At 35.5% G+C, this 18465-nt stretch overlaps 3 protein-coding genes across 3 annotated transcripts; all 3 read left to right on the top strand.

Moving 5' to 3' along the window:
- The first annotated feature begins 4291 nt into the window (after nt 1-4291).
- On the top strand, nt 4292-5653 carry LOC132178424 (xylan glycosyltransferase MUCI21-like). The gene has a single exon (XM_059590862.1). The coding sequence runs from the start codon at nt 4292-4294 to the stop codon at nt 5558-5560; it is 1269 nt and encodes a 422-aa protein (XP_059446845.1). The 3' UTR covers nt 5561-5653.
- Nucleotides 5654-7525: 1872 nt separating this feature from the next.
- LOC132178425 (xylan glycosyltransferase MUCI21-like) lies at nt 7526-8746 on the top strand. Its single transcript, XM_059590863.1, has one exon. The coding sequence runs from the start codon at nt 7526-7528 to the stop codon at nt 8744-8746; it is 1221 nt and encodes a 406-aa protein (XP_059446846.1).
- A 1438-nt stretch (nt 8747-10184) lies between these two features.
- Nucleotides 10185-13442, top strand: LOC132179634 (chorismate mutase 3, chloroplastic). The gene is made up of 6 exons (XM_059592378.1): nt 10185-10482; nt 11106-11328; nt 11420-11506; nt 12377-12520; nt 12859-12951; nt 13052-13442. The coding sequence occupies exons 1-6, from the start codon at nt 10295-10297 to the stop codon at nt 13286-13288; spliced, it is 972 nt and encodes a 323-aa protein (XP_059448361.1). The 5' UTR covers nt 10185-10294; the 3' UTR covers nt 13289-13442.
- The last annotated feature ends 5023 nt before the right edge of the window (nt 13443-18465 follow it).

Here is an 18465-nt window from a genome sequence, read left to right on the forward strand (position 1 = left end):
TATGTAATAACACAAATGTAAAAGATCTGAATTTTGTTTTATATAAATGAAATTTTCACTAAAACACCAAACCAAGCACATACCAATTTTGGCAGAAAACATAAAATACAAAAGGATAGAATGGGTAAGTGAAGATTCCCCAGACCCTGGCCGTACAATATCTTCAACCTATAATCCTATAAAAGGCGGAGTTTGTAAATTCCACATCTCTCTCCAAGACTCTCACTCTCAAATCCCTATGTCGATCTGCGTCCCGCGTCCACGAATCTTGGGCTCCTCGCAAAAGCGCATGGACCTCAGTTTCCGCAGAAATAACGAGAAGGCCCTTTTCCAAAAACGAACTGACGAGATTGCCCTTGGGCTGATTGTGGTCCCCACTGCCAAATCGCATTTATCCGCCCCATTGCGTCTCACCTCATCCCATCCACTACCTGTCTCTTTCTCAAGCTCACGACTTCCAAAGATCTGAGAAGAGCATCTGCTTTCCCCCGGCTTTTTCGATAAAAGTCACTCCCAACATTGCCCCAGCATTTACCATAATTGTCCTTTTAAGGTAAACTCCATGAGAAACTTTTACCTGTGACTCTCCAACATCGGTAACACCGTAAGCCCATGCTTTTGATTCGTTTTCCCACGTTCATCTTTTCCTGTATTTTTGTGATTTTTTTTTTTTTTCCCACCTTTTTTAAGACATGTTGTTTAACATCATAGGCTAAGCCCATTAGAGAAATGGGTTAAGCACAGGTCGAACCCCTTCCCTCTTAACCACTAAACCATACTTTTATTTTTACAATCTACAAAATAGATAACAAACGGAAGAGCAAAGGAGATTTAGTAGAAACAATCCGTTTAGCAAGTTGAAATTGGGGTGTAGCCAAAATTAAAAACTTCCCAAATTTTTTTTGCTGCTAGCGTATCTGCTCGAGCCATTTGTCTAGCATGGCTTGAGTGGAAGATTATGTATTACGCTTTGTAGACCACCGTTCGAGCAATAGTTGAGCGGTTAACAATACTACCTAATCTCCACTCAAATGAAGGTCGAGCCAATATCTAGCAAAGTATTCTGCATTGACTTCCGCTCGAGTGGAAGTCGAGCTGACGTCTAGTGGAGTGTTTTAAACTCCTTCCAACTGTCCTACATCAAAGAGTGTCAAGTTTACGAGTTGAAAGAGCATTTGAATTAGGTGCAATGAGATTTGAGTTAGTTTATATATTTTTGATATTTTTTAAATGGAATAAAGTTTCTCTCAAATTGGAATGAAAGAAGTTTCCCTAATTCAATCTATTAAATTAATATATGTTCTTAATTAGAGCATGCTATTTTCTCAAATGTTTTAAAAAATGCACGTGAAAATTATGTGTAGTTTGAAGCCTATATATAGGCAAGGAAATTGTTTATCTTGTCATTGTCCGCCGAGAAATAAAAATTGGAGCCCATAATTTTATTTTTTATTTTTTTCACCAAAAAAAATAAAAATAAAACTTCCAAGGCTTTGGATTTTTGGGTCAAAAGGGATTTTCTCATTGAGTGTGTATTGGATTTTAGGATTGTGAAGAATCTGATTTGAAAGTGAGAGTCCAAGTTGGATGAATGTAATAAAATTCATTGTTGAATATTATTACCTCTCACTATTTTAAAAGCAAAGGTTGGATTAATGGCTCTGTGCTCTCTCACTGTGAAATCTCTTGAATCTTGTCTCCATGAAGTTGTGTACAAATTAATCACAAGTAATTAATATTACATATGCAATTATTTTCGTTTCACTAGGCATTATGATAAAACGCAGAGTTCAGAAGATGATCTACATAATTGAGGGCCTGCTCAAAAGGCTTGCAACATAAAGCAAATAGGCCACAAAGCCCATTGGGTCGAGACAGCTGCTAAAAAAAACTCTTCTCGCATGGGTTTGAATTTCTTTTGACACATTAATCAATCTTCTTAAAATATCAACTAGTGTTCGATCGATATGTTTGAGAATTTGTGTCTGCAATCTGCATTAATTCGTTTGTTTGAAGAAGACTGTAAAAAGATGAATTTTTTGCTCTTCTTTTAACAACAGTTAAAAAATTCCGACACCAATAAAAGAAAGAAGAAAAAAGAATTACTGTGAAGAACGAGCGATGACGTTGCTGGACACATGAAGTACAACAACAACTATTTTTTTTAAAAAAATTTTGAAATCACGAAGTACAACAACAACAACATTGTACTCGGGACCACCGACCATTTCTTGTCTCTGAAATTTGCTCTGTTATTCATTGAGTGGCAGAATAAACAAAAAGGGTTGGAAGAAACCAAAGAGCACGTGAGATGAGTCATGAGACCCACGCGAATTAACTTTAGACTAGGATTCCCTAAAAATTAAACTGTTCAATTTTTTGTTTAAAAAAAAAAACATTGAACATGAAAAATTGTTAGGAACCTAATAAATGAAACTCAGAAAAATTTTTAAATTGAAATAATACTAATTTTTAAATTAAAAAAATGTAATTTTTTCTTCTTTCTCTTCCTTATCTTCCACGGTAGTTTGAAAATTTTTATAAATTCTTTTGTTTGGCTCCTTAACATTTCCCTTGAACACGAGAGGAGTTACTCGATGAAATCTCAGACCAAAAATGACAAGCGCGATGTTGAGGTTTTATTTTTATTTACCAAAATTAGCGAAAGTTTCAATGTAATCAAATTTGTTACAGTATTAATCCACTTCATTTTTTAAATTCTTTTCCAAACACATCCTTAGTTACTTAGGACAGGTAGACCAGCGGTATAAATTATTTTTCTGGTGGAAAATTCAGGTGGTACCGTGGTACCGTTTTCACAGACGTCATGATTTTTGACTAATCAGCGCCGGCCAAATCGTCTTGGTTTCTTGACATGATTGTACAATCTTTGGTGCAGGAAAGGGAAGGGCCAGTTCGCCCATTGTTTTATACCAGAAAATTACGTTTATGGCCCAGATCTCAAACCAAGGGCCCACTTAAAAGTCCCATTTTACAATACAATAATAATATCCTGATTCCTGGCTATGACTTTTAGCAATAAAAAAAAAAGAAAAATAAAATTATAAAAGCATATTATAATACTTGTGACCCAAATTAATGAATTAATAGATCGTTTCTGAATTGGGCTTGGTTTAAAATTAACAAAAAAGTAAAGACAGATGTCAAACAGACCGAATTTGTCTAGTCGGTCCTATTATCTGGGCCTATCATAAATCTTTTTCTATTTTATTTTTCCTTCACCAGAATATATATATATATATATAACAAATTAGTGGGTTATTAATTAATAATTAATTTGGTAAGAAACGGCAGATGAATATGCACGTCACGATGCATCATCCCATAGAAGAAACATTTTCCTCGATAAATTACAAATTACACCCATCAATTTAGGCAGGAAGGGTGGCACGTAATGAAGTAGCGGCAACCGGCGGGGTGGACTTCAACCGATCATCGCCAACTTTCCAAAAAAATGTTCAAAGTCGATTGCTATGTTGACCATTCAAACGTGTATATGGACTGATGTTTATCTTTGAACCAATCCCCTTTCACCACGTACCCAAGCACCGCTATACTCGCATACTTTTGCTATACGACTGCTGCTTTCAATTTTTTTTTTTTTTTTTTGATTTTTCGTAAATGATTCCCTGCTTAAATGTATATACATATTTTTAATATAATTTAGCTGTCTCTATTAAATCACTTGCCTAAATCCTAATAACGTGGGAGCTTGCACGCGGCAAGATGCCTCCCACGTCTCTCATCACTTCTTCTCCGTCTAGTTGCACCGTTCCCTCTCTCTCTCTCTCTAAATCTGCAAAATATTTTTAGTGAGGTAAACTGTTAATTTCTCTCTGCTCGCTCTCGTTTGATTGATATTCCAATAATTTATTTGACATTTTCTTTTTGAAATCCAGATCGAATATCAACGACTATGGGAGCTTTAAACGTGCAAGGTGGGATATATATGCTGAGAAAGAAAGATGAATATAAAAGGAAAGCTTGAATGATGAGAGAGTCGGCTCTGGGTTTGCTTCGAATTCGATCACATAGGGATATGATGAAGAAGAGAGAGTCAACAACGGTGATCGCATGCATCGCAATCCTACTGCTTTTCTTCGTATTCCACTTTAATTTCTCCATCATGTCAAGAATTAATGCGACTCGTCCAGCCATTAAGACTCAAGGTATGCGTTGCAGAATCCTCTTAGTATTAATTAAATAATTTTAATTTTATAATTTTTTTTTTAAAAAAAATTAAGTAATGATCATTTAACACTAAATTTCCATGGCTGCAGGTAGAAAACGCTTGGTGCCAAAATCAATTCGCAATGCGAGAATACTCAGAATAGTCCATACGCCGCCGCCTCGGCAATCAACACGTGCAGAAGAAATCAGCTGCGACCGAGCCCACCATACCTACGACATCTGTTCTATCAACGGCCCAACGGTCCTGGACCCCACCGCCTCAACATTCTTTCTAATGGACCCCACCAGATCGACCCCACAAAAGCCACTGGTGGAAAAAGTCCGACCATACGCTCGCAAGTTGGAGAATTTCACGATGTCCAGAATTAAAGAGGTCACCCTCGTGGCGGGCCCACGAAGCCCAAAATGCGAAATCCAACACAAGGCCCCGGCCCTAGTATTCAGCGCGGGCGGGTACACTGGGAACTTCTTCCACGAGTTCAACGATGGCTTCATCCCCCTTTACATCACCGTCTATACCGTCTTCCCTGATCAAGAAGTCGTGCTTGTAATATCGAAGGCTCGTGATTGGTGGATCAGCAAGTACACAGAATTGTTACGCACTTTCAGCAAACACCCTATCATAAACCTCGACAACGATACTGCCACCCACTGCTTTCCTTCTGCCAGCGTGGGCATGATATCACATGGTTTTATGACCATAAACCCCTCGTTAATTCCAAGCTCAAAAAATTTCACCCATTTCCGCGCCTTCCTCGGCAAAGCTTACAGCCAAAATCGCAATCTCCAAAACCTTCCAAAATCCCGGCCACTTCTTGTGTTAGCAGGCCGGAGCGGCGGCGTCGGTCGCCTGCTCTTGAACCAAAATGAAGCGAAACTCGAAGCAGAAATGGTCGGTTTCGACGTGACTGTTTTCGAGCCAACACCCGGGACCCCATTGAAAGAAGCCTATGCGTTGATAAATTCGAGCCACGCAATGGTCGGGATACACGGTGCGGCGCTTACACATTCGGTGTTTCTCCGGCCAGGGGCGGTGTTTGTGCAGGTGGTGCCGCTTGGGGCGGAGTGGGTGGCCGAGGTTTGCTTTGAAAGGTCGGCAAGAGCTATGGGGATAGAGTACATGGAGTATAGGATAAAGGCGGAGGAGAGTAGCTTGATGGACAAGTATGGGAAGGATGAAATGATTGTAAAAGACCCGGCTGCTTTTCGAGGAAAGAAATGGTCCCAAGAAGCCATGACCATATACTTGAAGGAACAAAATGTTAAGCTGGATATGGTTAGATTTAGGGAGTACTTGAAGGTAGCGTACAAGAAGGCCAAGAAATTCATGGACAAAGAAGGACAGTAACGAGGTCCAAGGCTGTAATCGAGCCAAGCGAAGTTGAATTTTGTTATTCTAGGGCTGGCTTGTTTAAGAGGTCTCCTAAATGAGCTGAGTTTAACCGAGCGGATTGTCGACTAATTTATTTACAGCCCTACTCTTGAGGTTTTTTATTTCTTCTTCTTTTTCTTTTTCTTTTTCACATTTATTTGTAGAATTCATTAAGAAAAAATTAGAATTTGATGCTATGAGACTCTGAGTGAAGCATGCATTACGAATTTGTTTAAACCTTTAGGGCTGACTTACTAATGTGTACGTTGCCAATCCAAGATACATGTATCATGTATGTGAAGATATGAATGAAAAAGGGGAATTAGTAACACAAACAGATTGTTAACTTAAATCAATTTATTAAGGGTTTGTTTGAGATTGCAGTTTTAATAAGTGAGTTTTTAAAAATTGTAAATTTGTATTTCACAAGGAGAGATGATTGGTGTCAATAATTTAACTATATTTCTTTTATATTTTCTTACAAATTCAATAGATCAACCATTAGATTTGTGGGGTTTGCCATTGACTTATGTAGAGTCTACATAAGTTCACAAATTTAATGGTTGATTTGTAAAATGATATTGGCAAAATATATATTGACACCAATTATTTACAATACAACGCTATTGAATTGAAATTTACTTTTGGTCTTTCTTAATTTGTTTATTTTTTAAAAGAGAAATGATTTAGGTCTATATATATATATATATATATATATATACAAATCAATTATTAGATTTGTAAACTTGCATGGACCCACACAAATTCAATAGTGGACACCACAAATCAAATAATTGATCTATTAAATTTGTAAGATAATATGAAAACAATATTGACGTGAATCATTTATCTTTCCAAAATCTATATCTTGGTATTATATTTTTTTACTTCTTTTGATTGGTAATTTTTTTTTTTAATCATAATTGGGGCATAATTAAAGAAGATTTACTAACTTTTTAAACATAATTTACAGCCTTAATTAGAGAATATTTACTAACCGTTTACCATGTTTAGAATCTTAAACAAAATATATATATATTTTTTAATTTGTTTTTTAATATATAAACATAATTTATTATATAATTATTATTTGCATGTTGGCTTAGGCAATTGCCTAATTCATAGCCAGCCCTAGCTATTAAATCCAGTGCCTAAGAACGTGCAAACCCGGCCGGCAGCGCGGCACGTCTCTCCCTTCTCCTCCAACTAGTTCCACGGTCGACCCCTCTCTCTAATCCGGCGTCCATAGAAAGTTTTAGCAAAAGATTTACAATTTGTTTAGAGTTGTTTGCTCTTGATCATATCTATTCGCACCTACATTTTTGGTCAGGTAATTAAACTAGCTAGTGTTCTAATTTCTCCATGTTGATTTATATCTCCAATACTCAATTTCTTCGACATTCTCCTTTAGAAATTCAGATCAAATATCAAAAGGATCCATAATACCGAAAAAATACACGCAAAAAAGAAGAAGGGTTTGATCACTAAGCGATATGAAGAAGGTGAGAGAGTACTCAAAGGCAGAGATCGCATGGATTACAATCGTACTGCTTTTCGTTGCATTCCAGCTGTTTGATTTAAAGATTGTGCCAAGAACAACTGTTATTCACTCATCCACTAAGACTCATGGTATGCACTATGCACAACCCTTAGTTTTAATTTCTATGTTATATTTTTCTTTTTAAAAAAATTATTATTTGAAATGCAATATTAGTAATTAAGTTTTTATATATATTCAAGTTTTTCTTTTGATGATATAACTCTTGGAAGGAGAAATAGAGAAAAACAAAAATGAAAATTTATAAATAGGATCGATCGATGTGTCTTAATTGAATAAGATCAAAAAGTAAATAATTCTATTTTATGTTTATATCAAAATATTAATTTCAAGTTTTAAAATAAATGATGATTTACTCACGCACGCCCTTGAAGTAAATTTTCATGGCTGCAGAAAAAAAAAGGTTGGTGCCAATATCAATTCGAGAAGAAGAAATCAGGTGCGATCGAACCCACGAGGACTACGACACCTGTTTAATCAAAGGCCCAACAGTTCTCGACGCCATCCAATGCACATTCTTTCTAATGGACCCCACCATCTCGACCCCACAAAATCCTGTGGTGGAGAAAATCCGATCCTACCCTCGCAAGGCGGAGGATCGTACGATGTCCAAAATCACTGAGGTGACCATCGTGGCGGGCCCACCAAGCCCAAAATGTCAAATCCAACACGATGCCCCGGCCGTGGTATTCAGCGTTGGTGGGTACAGCTCGTACGCTGGGAACTTCTTCCACGACTTCAACGACGGCTTCATCCCCATGTACGTCACCGTCAATTCCTTCTTCCCCGATCAAGACGTCGTACTCGTGCTAACGGACGTCAATGATTGGTGGTCCAGCAAGTTCACAGAATTGTTACGCACTTTCAGCAAACACCCAATCATAAACCTCGACAACGAGAGTGCCACCCACTGCTTTCCTTCCGCCAGCTTGGGTATAATAACACATGGCCCAATGACCGTAAACCCCGCGTTATTGCCCAACTCAAAAGACATGACTGATTTCCGCGCCTTCCTCGGCAAAGCCTACGGCCAAACCCAAACCCAAAACCCTCCAAAATCCCGGCCGCGTCTCGTGATAACCAGCCGGCGCGGCACCGTCGGCCGCCAACTCTTGAACCAAGATGAAGTGAAAATCGAAGCAGAGAAAATTGGGTTCGATGTGTCGATTTTGGAGCCCAAACGCGGGACCCCTCTGAACGAATCCTACGCTTTGATAAATTCGAGTCACGCAATGGTCGGGATTCACGGCGCAGCGCTAACGCATTCGCTGTTTCTCCGGCCGGGGGCGGTGTTTGTGCAGGTGGTGCCGCTTGGGGCGGAGTGGGTGTCGGAGGTTTGCTTTGAAATGTCGGCAAAAGCGATGGGGCTGGAGTACATGGAGTATAAGATAATGGCGGAGGAGAGCAGCTTGATAGAAACGTATAGCAAGGATGAAATGATCATAAAAGACCCAGTTGCTTACCGAGGAGAGAAGTTTTCAAATCATCCGGCCATGAGAATATACTTGCGGAAACAAAATGTTAAGTTGGATATTGTAAGATTTAGGGACTATTTGAAGCTAGTGTACGTTAAAGCCAAGAAATTCATGGACAAGGAGGGATAATTACGAGGGTCTTCAATATTCAAAGGGCATAAATAATTTTGATTTTTATTTATGCAACTGTTCAAGTTTATTTATTATATTTCAAACGGATCGAGAGGGTGCTGATTCTTTTTTTTCTTTTTGTTTTCTGGAATTCATAAGAAACTTAATTAGAATTTGTTAACTTGTAAATTTTTTTGGGTAAATGTTGTTAATCTACAAGTGTATATTCATAACAACATATCTAAATAGATTAATGGTATGTTTGTGGTTGCGTTAAAAAATAAAATTTTTAAAGCTAAAAATAGATTTTTAGAAAAAAGCATCATTTTTAAGTTTTTTTTTTTTTTTTTCAAAAGTGCGTTTTAGCCAATTTTATATTTAAAAAGTGAGTTTTTTTTTTTTTTTTTTCACCAAATATGCTAACGTTTTGTTTGGCATAGCTTTCTAAGTATTAAAAGTAATTTTTATCCTCTGTAACGCAATTCTAAACAAGTTCTAATTCCTAGCATTTTGTACCAATATGTCTACCAGCACATCCCATCACTAATTAGTGGACTTTTCTTTTGGATCTCGTTCACGTATTTCATTTGAAATGAAAATCAATTCATTTTACGGTCAAGATTTTGTTTTTTAAAATTAACGGTCTTCATAATACCACATAGTAAATATAATATCATATTATTACACAAATTTAAATGACAACGAAATAAAATCATGACCATAATTGTCTAAAGAGTCGACACCAATCAATATTTATTTTTGGAGAAATGATACACATCCTAAATTTATTTTTCAAAAGTTAGTTCTCAAATGATGTGTCACTATCTCATGAGTTAGTGACACACTTTCCAAAATAATAAAGTTGGTGACACACTTTTCAAAATAATAAATGTTATAAGATGGTGACACATCGTTTGAGATATCATATAAAATTAAACTGCTTATCATTTGAACGGAGTAATTCTAAGTGACCTACTTGTATCCTACTTATGTCTCATTGAGAATGATCTAGCTATTAAAATCACATTTTGATCAAAATTCAATAATGATCAATCACAAGTCCAATGGTAATTTTACGAGCCACATCATTCTTAGTAGGATACAAGTAGACCACCTAGAATTACTCATTTGACCGCACCCTCTGTTTTTTGAAAACTACTCTAAATGGAGAAGAATAAGGAAGTAATTTATTTTCCTGATAAATGTGAACGTAACCACATTACTTGAACATTTAATTACAAAATTTGGCGGAGTAAGAGATAGAGATTTTTGCTTTTATGGTTGGTTTAGGAAAAATGTGTTTTTAGATGGAAACTTTGAATTTTTTTGTTATCTAAAAGATGATTTCACAAATATTATGATCCTCCCATTTTTATTGAAGGGGTTTAACCGTTTAAGCATAAATTCATTGTATGTAAAGATTTTATCCATACCCATAATTTTATATGTTCTTTCCAAGCATTCTTAGCATTCCTCGTTCCTTCTCATTTGCTCTGCCCTTTTGTCTGTTTGTCACTCTTCCTGAAAGCCCTTGTCTCTGTCTTTCTCACTTCTCTACCACCGGTAATGGAAGCCAAGCTATTAGAAACTGCTAAACCAGGCACTCCAGCCCACATTATCTTTAAATCTTCAAGACCCACTTTGCATTTCGCCTCCCAGACCCCCCTTGAATTTCTCCGATCACATTCTGGTGGGAATGGGCTTCGCCCTCTTCAAGTTTCTTCTTCTTCTTCTTCTTCCTCCTCGCCCGTCAGGTACAAAATGAAAACCTTTTTCTGCTATATATTTATTCAATTTTTCTTGCTTATTTACGTCATTCTTTGAGCATTATCAGCCCATATCTTTAAAAACTATTCTATATCGTATTACTGTTAAAAATTGTTTTTGTTTGTTTGTTTGTTTGTTAATTTTGTTTTTTTTCTGTACCATTGCACATGACACTGACTACACTGATAATTAAAGATTGGTGGGCAATTTTTGAAATGATTATTTGAAAGAGTGAATTTTGTCAACTTCTATGCTGTGCAGGCACATATTATCATTAAAGGGTCCATTTTCTTTTCTTTTTCCCCCCTGGATGAAACAATCTCAATATGACAATAACACAAGCACATCGACACATGTTTATGATCAGCAGGCAATAGAAGGAACAACCATGTCCATTTGCTTATTATTTGCTGAGATATGTCTTGATGTAAGAATTACCGTATGTGGGGCATAGTTTAAGATTTGTGAGTCGAGTGGAAGAATTTTGTGAAACTAACTTTTTTAGGATATCTAACAAAAGAATCTCCCCCAATACCAAAAAAAGGAAAAAAGATGGTGACTTTCAAGTGTTAGTTAACCAACTTCTCACATGAATCTTCTTTTGATACAGATGTGCAAGGAAGAAGAGGGTGGATGAGAGTGAAACCTTAACTCTAGATTGTATAAGACACTATTTAATTCGACAAGAGGATAGTATAATATTTAGCCTTTTGGAGAGGGCTCAGTATTGTTATAATGCAGACACATATGACCATGATGCATTCTCCATGGACGGCTCCTGTGGTTCTTTGGTTGAATTCATGGTCAGAGAAACTGAAAAGCTCCATGCTCAGGTAATTGCATTTACGAGAGAGATTAAAAAAAAAAAAAAATCTAGAGTTATGATGTCACAAGTTTTCTAATTCACTTCTATTTGAAAACTAGGTGGATAGATATAAGAGCCCGGATGAACATCCTTTCTTCCCAGGGGATTTACCTGAGCCGATGCTTCCACCTTTGCAGTACCCACAGGTATGAAATGCCATTTTTTTCTACGTTCATATAAGATCTCACATCACTTGGTGAGCAAAAACTCAGATATTCTGTAAGTTGATGAGACACTTTTTCAATCTATTGGTCGATTTTAAGCTATCCTCAATGCTTAAGCTTACTCTTGGGGAATTCATATTTGTAGTACCTGTACTACGAGGAGGAGTTGGTGTTAGCAAGCTGTAAACTTGGGATTTGAATATTTCTGTCGATGATTTGGAATTATTTTACTGTTCCATATAGTTGGACAGGGACAATAGAGGTTTCCACAGCAAGAAATGTCCATGAGGTGGTTAAAATGAGTTTCTGCAAGACTTCATATGATCATGTGTTCCCATTCATCCTATTTTGGATTGTCAGGATCTCCTTTTGGATTTCATTGGATGCTCTTAGCTTCAGGTTGCTATTCGCTCAATCCCTTTTCTCCTTTGTTGGGGGGCTTTTGTATACTTCTTGTGTATTTGGATTGTGCCCCATTTTGCCACTTCTTGATAAATATATTCTGAGACTGGCTAAATTTTCAAGTCTGTCTGTGTCTTGACATAGTGAGATACTATGTTAATGTTCAGTTCGGAGCAGAGGTCTAACAATTTTGGAACTTATAATTTAAAATCTTGAAGACAATGAGTGAATTTGTAGCATTTTCAGTTCAAGTTCATATTTTACAGTTATAAGTTCAGCTCTTGGTTGCAATTTTTTTGTAAAGGGAGAGAAATAGTATCACTTGCTTTGTAATTAATTGAAGATTATGATCTATCTTTCTCTTTCAGAGCTCTTTAGATAACATTTTTATTAAATGTTGCTGAGATATTCTTCCACTGATTTTGGTCTCTTTTTCTGATATGCCACTAGGTTCTGCATCCCTGTGCTGATTCAATCAATATAAACAATATAGTGTGGAATATGTATTTTAGAGATCTTCTTCCCCGATTGGTCAAAACCGGAGATGATGGTAACTGTGGATCAGCTGCTGTTTGTGACGCACTTTGTCTACAGGTATGGCATTCAACTTCTGGTATATTATCAACTATAACTAATTTTTATGGTGAGATAGAGAAATACAAGTGTTATGATATGAACTGGTCTCCTCCTGTGGCTTTGATAATAGCTAATTGGCAACCTTGTCAATAAAGAATGCTCAAGTGAATTACTTGACTCCTTAATGGAAGCATGGAAATTTCCTTAAGTACCCATGTCAGCTTGTCACTGCTGCCATTCTATATTGGGTTAGATTCTCAATTGCTGTTCTAATGACATATGTGAGACTTTTGGCTTATTGGTTACATTCCATGTTTGGTCTGAGAAAACTTGACTTTATGATGTTGTGCGCCTAGGCACTCTCCAAGAGAATCCACTATGGTAAATTTGTTGCAGAGGCAAAATTTCTATCGTCCCCTGTTGCATATGAAGCTGCCATTAGGGTACAAGTAAGTTCCTACATAGATGTGTTGTGTTTCCTTTTTGTTGATGATTGATTTTCTTAAAATACCGTTTTTGTTTTTTGCTGGGGAAATGTTGGCCTTGCAGGACAGGGCTCGACTCATGGAATTGCTGACATTTGAAACAGTGGAAGCTGCTGTCAAGAAGAGAGTGGAGACGAAGTCAAAAATATTCGGGCAAGATGTAAAATCAAGCCAAGAGGAAGATGAGGGCGATCCTGTATACAAAATCAAGCCAAGTTTAGTTGCCAATCTGTTTGGGGATTGGATCATGCCTCTAACAAAGCAAGTTCAGGTTGAATACTTGTTGCGAAGATTGGATTAAACAAAAGAACAAGATGGTGCTTGTTATTTCTTCACAGCTCTGAGCCTCCGAGATTCACTTGTCTGCATTTCTGAAACCATTTCCTAAATGTAAAACTCATTCAAAAAATGTATTGTTTTGCCCAGATTAATGTCCGGGCATATTAGCATTTTTAGTGTCGATAATATTCAGACTAAGAATTCTGGATTGAGATCCCTTAGAATTTCCTTTAAATTTGAGATCCTCAAATTTATAAATCTTTTATCTCATCTTTTTTGACATGTCCGCATAAGAGGAGGAGGGAGATTCGAACTAATGACCTTCACTTTATTAAGCGTGGTTCGAACCGATTGAACTACCTCTTAGGGACAGCCGTTTATCTCATCTAAACGTCTAAAATAAGACATGTTTCAGCATTTAATAAAGAAATTTAATGAGGAAACTACTCTCAATGAATTTAATAAGTCATATTTCCTCATTAAATGCCGAAACATGGCTTATTTTTTACGCTTAGATGATATGAATCGCTATAATTTATGAATTTGAGAATTTCAAATTTAAAGAAAATTCTAATAAATCTCAATCTAAGGATTCTTATTGGTTTAAATAAAGAGCTTTCTGGCCAAAGTAAATAAATAGTTGCGTGATACCATTTGGAAAGCTCATGATACAAATGTCCTTTCATTTAAATAAAAAAATGTTGTTATTTTGTAATATTAGAATCATGATACAAATGTCTTTTCATTTAAATAAAAAAATGTTAACGTTGTTATTTTGTAATATGAAACGACACCAATATCATGATTATTGTAAATGTTATGCGCCTGCCTATAAATGACAAGTTTTATATTATGAAAGTTGAAACAAAAAACATCTCAAGTTCAAACAAGGCATTAGGAGTAGTACCACTCTCAATGGGAATTAGGATGATGATGATGGTTTTTACGATTTTACTAATTGTGCCGTTAATTATGGCAAAAGGCAATTATGGTCCTCACACTCATTCTTCTTCGATCACTTGATGATCATGATCAACACCAGTACTTCCATGGTGATGATGGGGACGCTATTTCTAATTGGGAAAAACTAGAAAAGAAGAAAAAAAAATGCGAGGAAAAATGCAGAAGCCATTTCCGTGTTGGGACGAAAGCATACGAGATATGCATTGAAGGTTGCGCTAAACCAAAAATGGGACAGGTCAAAAAGAAGTGCGAGGAAGAATGCAGCCATTACGGTTCTGAAACGAGGGAGTACCACCGTTGCGTGGCGGAGTGCTGGATGTCAAGTTTATTTGAATTCTCGGTTCAATCATGATCCACCAACAATATGGTTATGGTATACCAACGTGCGTGGATGCAAGCTATACTCTTTTTTTATATATTTTCTTCTTCATTATTATTATTATATAGGGGTAAATAAATTAACCATGCACGTGCATTAAGCCACGTGAGAGTCTGTTTAATTTGGTCCTAAACTCTACATTAGCTTTGTATCCCGTACGGCACAGAATAAACTCTCTCTCTCTTTATTGCACAAGCTTTTATTCCTAAATTCTATTAATTATTTAAAGATAAAAATATTTCCTTCTCCTGTTCAACCTACATCCAACTCCATCCATATATATTTTTTATTCAAAGAGACATGCTATTCCTCCGACTATTGTCCAACTCGATCTTTTTAAAATTTATTGTTGGATCTGTAGAACCTACATGTGAGTCATACAGATCCAATAGTAGATTTGGGAAAAAAAAAAAATGGATGGAGTTGGATGTGAGATGGATAGGAGAAGGAAAAATAACATTTTTCTTTAATCAGTGTAGCAGATCCAATAATGTATTTGAAAAAGAGTTTGACAAAAGATGAACAGAAGTTTGAAGAACAATAATAGCTTTTATAAGGTATTGGTACAAATCAAGCATTTTATGCCCTTCAATAAAACGTTAGCCTTGAATAGCAAAATCAAATATTAGCAAAACACCAAATTTGACCTCTTCGGTCCCTCACCTACTCTACAAAAAAAATAAAACCTCTCGTTTACCTATATCACTAATCTATTTCTCACCTCTCTTGAAAAAAAAAAAAGAAAAAAAAAAAAGAGGCCATTGTATATTTTTTAAAGTTGAATATACTAAATTTAGAATTTTTAAAGTTTAAGGGATGATTGCAAAAACGCTGAAAATTCAGAAAGTATACTAGCTATATAATATGTTACTAAATAGTTAATAGTTAATATATTATTAAACTAATTTATTAAATCTTATAAAATTGACAAAGATATGTCATATATGTTATTTATTATATTCATTTGTACTATATAAGTATATAAGTATAGAGCATATCATGGAAAATATAATTATAAAGTATAAAACTATATAAGCAGTGTACGAGACATTTGTCTCAATTAGATGGTCTGATTTCGATCCGTGATCTACATTTTTTCAAACCCTATATTCGGAACACAATGCTATATGTGATCATTCAAAGTGTCGAGATTGTTGACCGCAGTAAGGTCTCACTCTTAAATGTATCAAAGTGACTTGCACTTCACATTTGAATTTGTAATCTTCTTGGGATTTAAAATCAATATCATAAGAAACCATAAAGTTTCACATCATACAATTTGATAGTAATTTAAAGGAATGACAACGCTGGTAGTTTGTTCAATGCATTGGATCTACACAAACACAACAGTGTGAATTCAACACTTCACACATAATCAAAATAAATCATCAAGATTAATGCATTATAGTCTTATCAAATTGAATGTCTAGTTCCATTATCGATTGTGAACACTAGATTAAAAACTACATGGTTTATGGTCTAAATCATTACTCCCACCACATACAATATTTAATGTAGTTTGAGGACCATTTACATGCATATGATAAATAATATTCATAAAGTAAAAGCATGTAAAAATATGTTATATGCTCAATACTCATTTAATATATCAGTGACCAAATAACGTTATCATATTTAAATCAAAATATCTTATAAACTAATTAGTTTTTATGGCACTATCTTTAACAATTTAGCGCATCATTCCTAACACCCGGAGGGCACATTGGCATATCAAAACTAGCGTTTTCCCTCCTACCCTGCTAACATAAAATATGGCATGGGATTTGGCTAAGAAGAATCGAAAGTTTGAGTAGTGATAATCATAACACCAGCGTGAGTGAACAGTTACTCACGCTGGTGTATTATATATTATTATATTATTAAAAAAAAATTAAACAATAATATTATAAAATATACCAGTGTGAGTAATTGTTCACTCACGTTGGTGTTATGATTATCACTACTCCGTAAGTTTTTGCCTTCTAAGCAACATTGTCACTAGTGTCGGAAAACTTATAACAGGATTGGGGCGTTATTAGAAAAAAAAAACAAAAGATAAGGATTGCGGTTAACTGTTAGAAATTGGGCCGACGCAAGGGACCAACCTATAGATCCACTTCATTTAGGACACACAAAGGCCAAGTATGCCAAACAAAGCCCATAAATGGGCCCAATGAACCGGTCTCATGGTGCCAGGCAAAGTAGGCAACCAAATCCATCAAAAGCAAAACAAAATCATACTCAATCTTGGGACATAGACAACACCTCAAGATTTGGAAAAATTTAGAATCCCAATAATCAGGCCTTATTCCCACAAATCCAATGGCAAACGATCCTATCCGTTTCATTAGAAACGAAATAAACCTACTTTTGAGGGGTAAAATTGTTCACCAAAAGTGAAATTATACTTTTGCTCCTCAAATTTTAATGAATCAGTTCCTCTCAATTTCATTTGAAACACAGTAAAAATAAAAGTTTCGACGAGGCAACGTGGACTTTTTGGCCCTTAGCTAAAAATTCTTACTTTTCAATTATAATTACCTTTTCTTTTTTAAAGACTTTTTTTATTTAAGCATTGAAGTTATTCCTTGCCGACACACATCGACAAGCTCTTTTACTTATGATTTCATTTTCTTGTAGGTGCAACCAGGCTTGGTGCTCACCACTAGGGAAACTGTTCTAACATTATTTATTCAATGTTGAATAAGAATGTGAAAAAAAAAAAAAAATTGTCATGAAGAGCATACTTGAATTTTTCCAAAAATAACTAAATTTATCATTCATGATTAAATCATAATCTAAATAAAAATTTATGACACCGAGCAAACTTGATTTTTTTTCAAAAATAAGTACATGATTGCATGATACCTTATGAAGTGTACGACACATGTCGAGAGACATGACTTTAACTTTTGAGAGATAAAAGTGAAATAAAAAGATGAAACGAAATTCGCTCAGATAAAAACCTATAACATTTTACCAACAGTACTATTATTAAATAACTCTTTGTTTAAATAAAAATATTTTGTTATTAATGATATAAATTAATAAATCAACATTCTATTGAGAAGACAAGAGTTTTGCAAAAAGTAAATAAATAATGGCATGATAACTTTTGGAAAGCTCATGAAACATGTCAAGAGATGTTACTTGGAACAAAATCTACACTTATACAATATTTCTGCAATATATAATATCCTTAAATGTCTTTTCTTTTAAAAAAAATGTTTTTTAATTATCGGAACATTAATGATATGCATGGGAGCAAAAAAACAATTTTCAAGCAACTATAATATATATTATTTTGAAATTATCCAACAACTCATGATTGTAAATATTTTTGCGCCCTATAAATTACAAGCTTCATATTAAACTTCCATGAAACAAAAAACAAGAAGTTCAAAAGAGGAATCAGTATAAGGATGATGATGGTTTTCACGATTTTACTAAGTGTGCCATTAATTATGGCGAAAGGCAATTATGATCATAACAGTACTCATTATTCTTCTTCACTTGATGAAGATCAACACCTCTTCCATGCGAAGGCTATTTATAGTAGGGAAGAAATGGAAGCCAGGAAAAGACCAGAGTGCGAGGAAAAATGCAGATTTCATTTTCGTCCTGGAACAAAAGCTTACAAGATATGCATGGAAGTTTGCGTCGGCGGCGGAATACCAAAAACGGAAGTCGTCGCGAGGGAAACAGAGTGCGAGGAAAGATGCAAAAGCCATTTTCGTACTAAACGAAAGCTTATGAGATATGCATGGAAGCTTGCAGGTCCGCCGGGAAATCAAAAATGGAAGAGATCAGAATTGCGAAGTGCGAGGAAGAATGCAGCCATTTCGGTTCTGGAACGA

The sequence above is a fragment of the Corylus avellana genome, chromosome ca4, assembly GCF_901000735.1.
Source record: "Corylus avellana chromosome ca4, CavTom2PMs-1.0".
Taxonomy (NCBI): domain Eukaryota; kingdom Viridiplantae; phylum Streptophyta; class Magnoliopsida; order Fagales; family Betulaceae; genus Corylus; species Corylus avellana.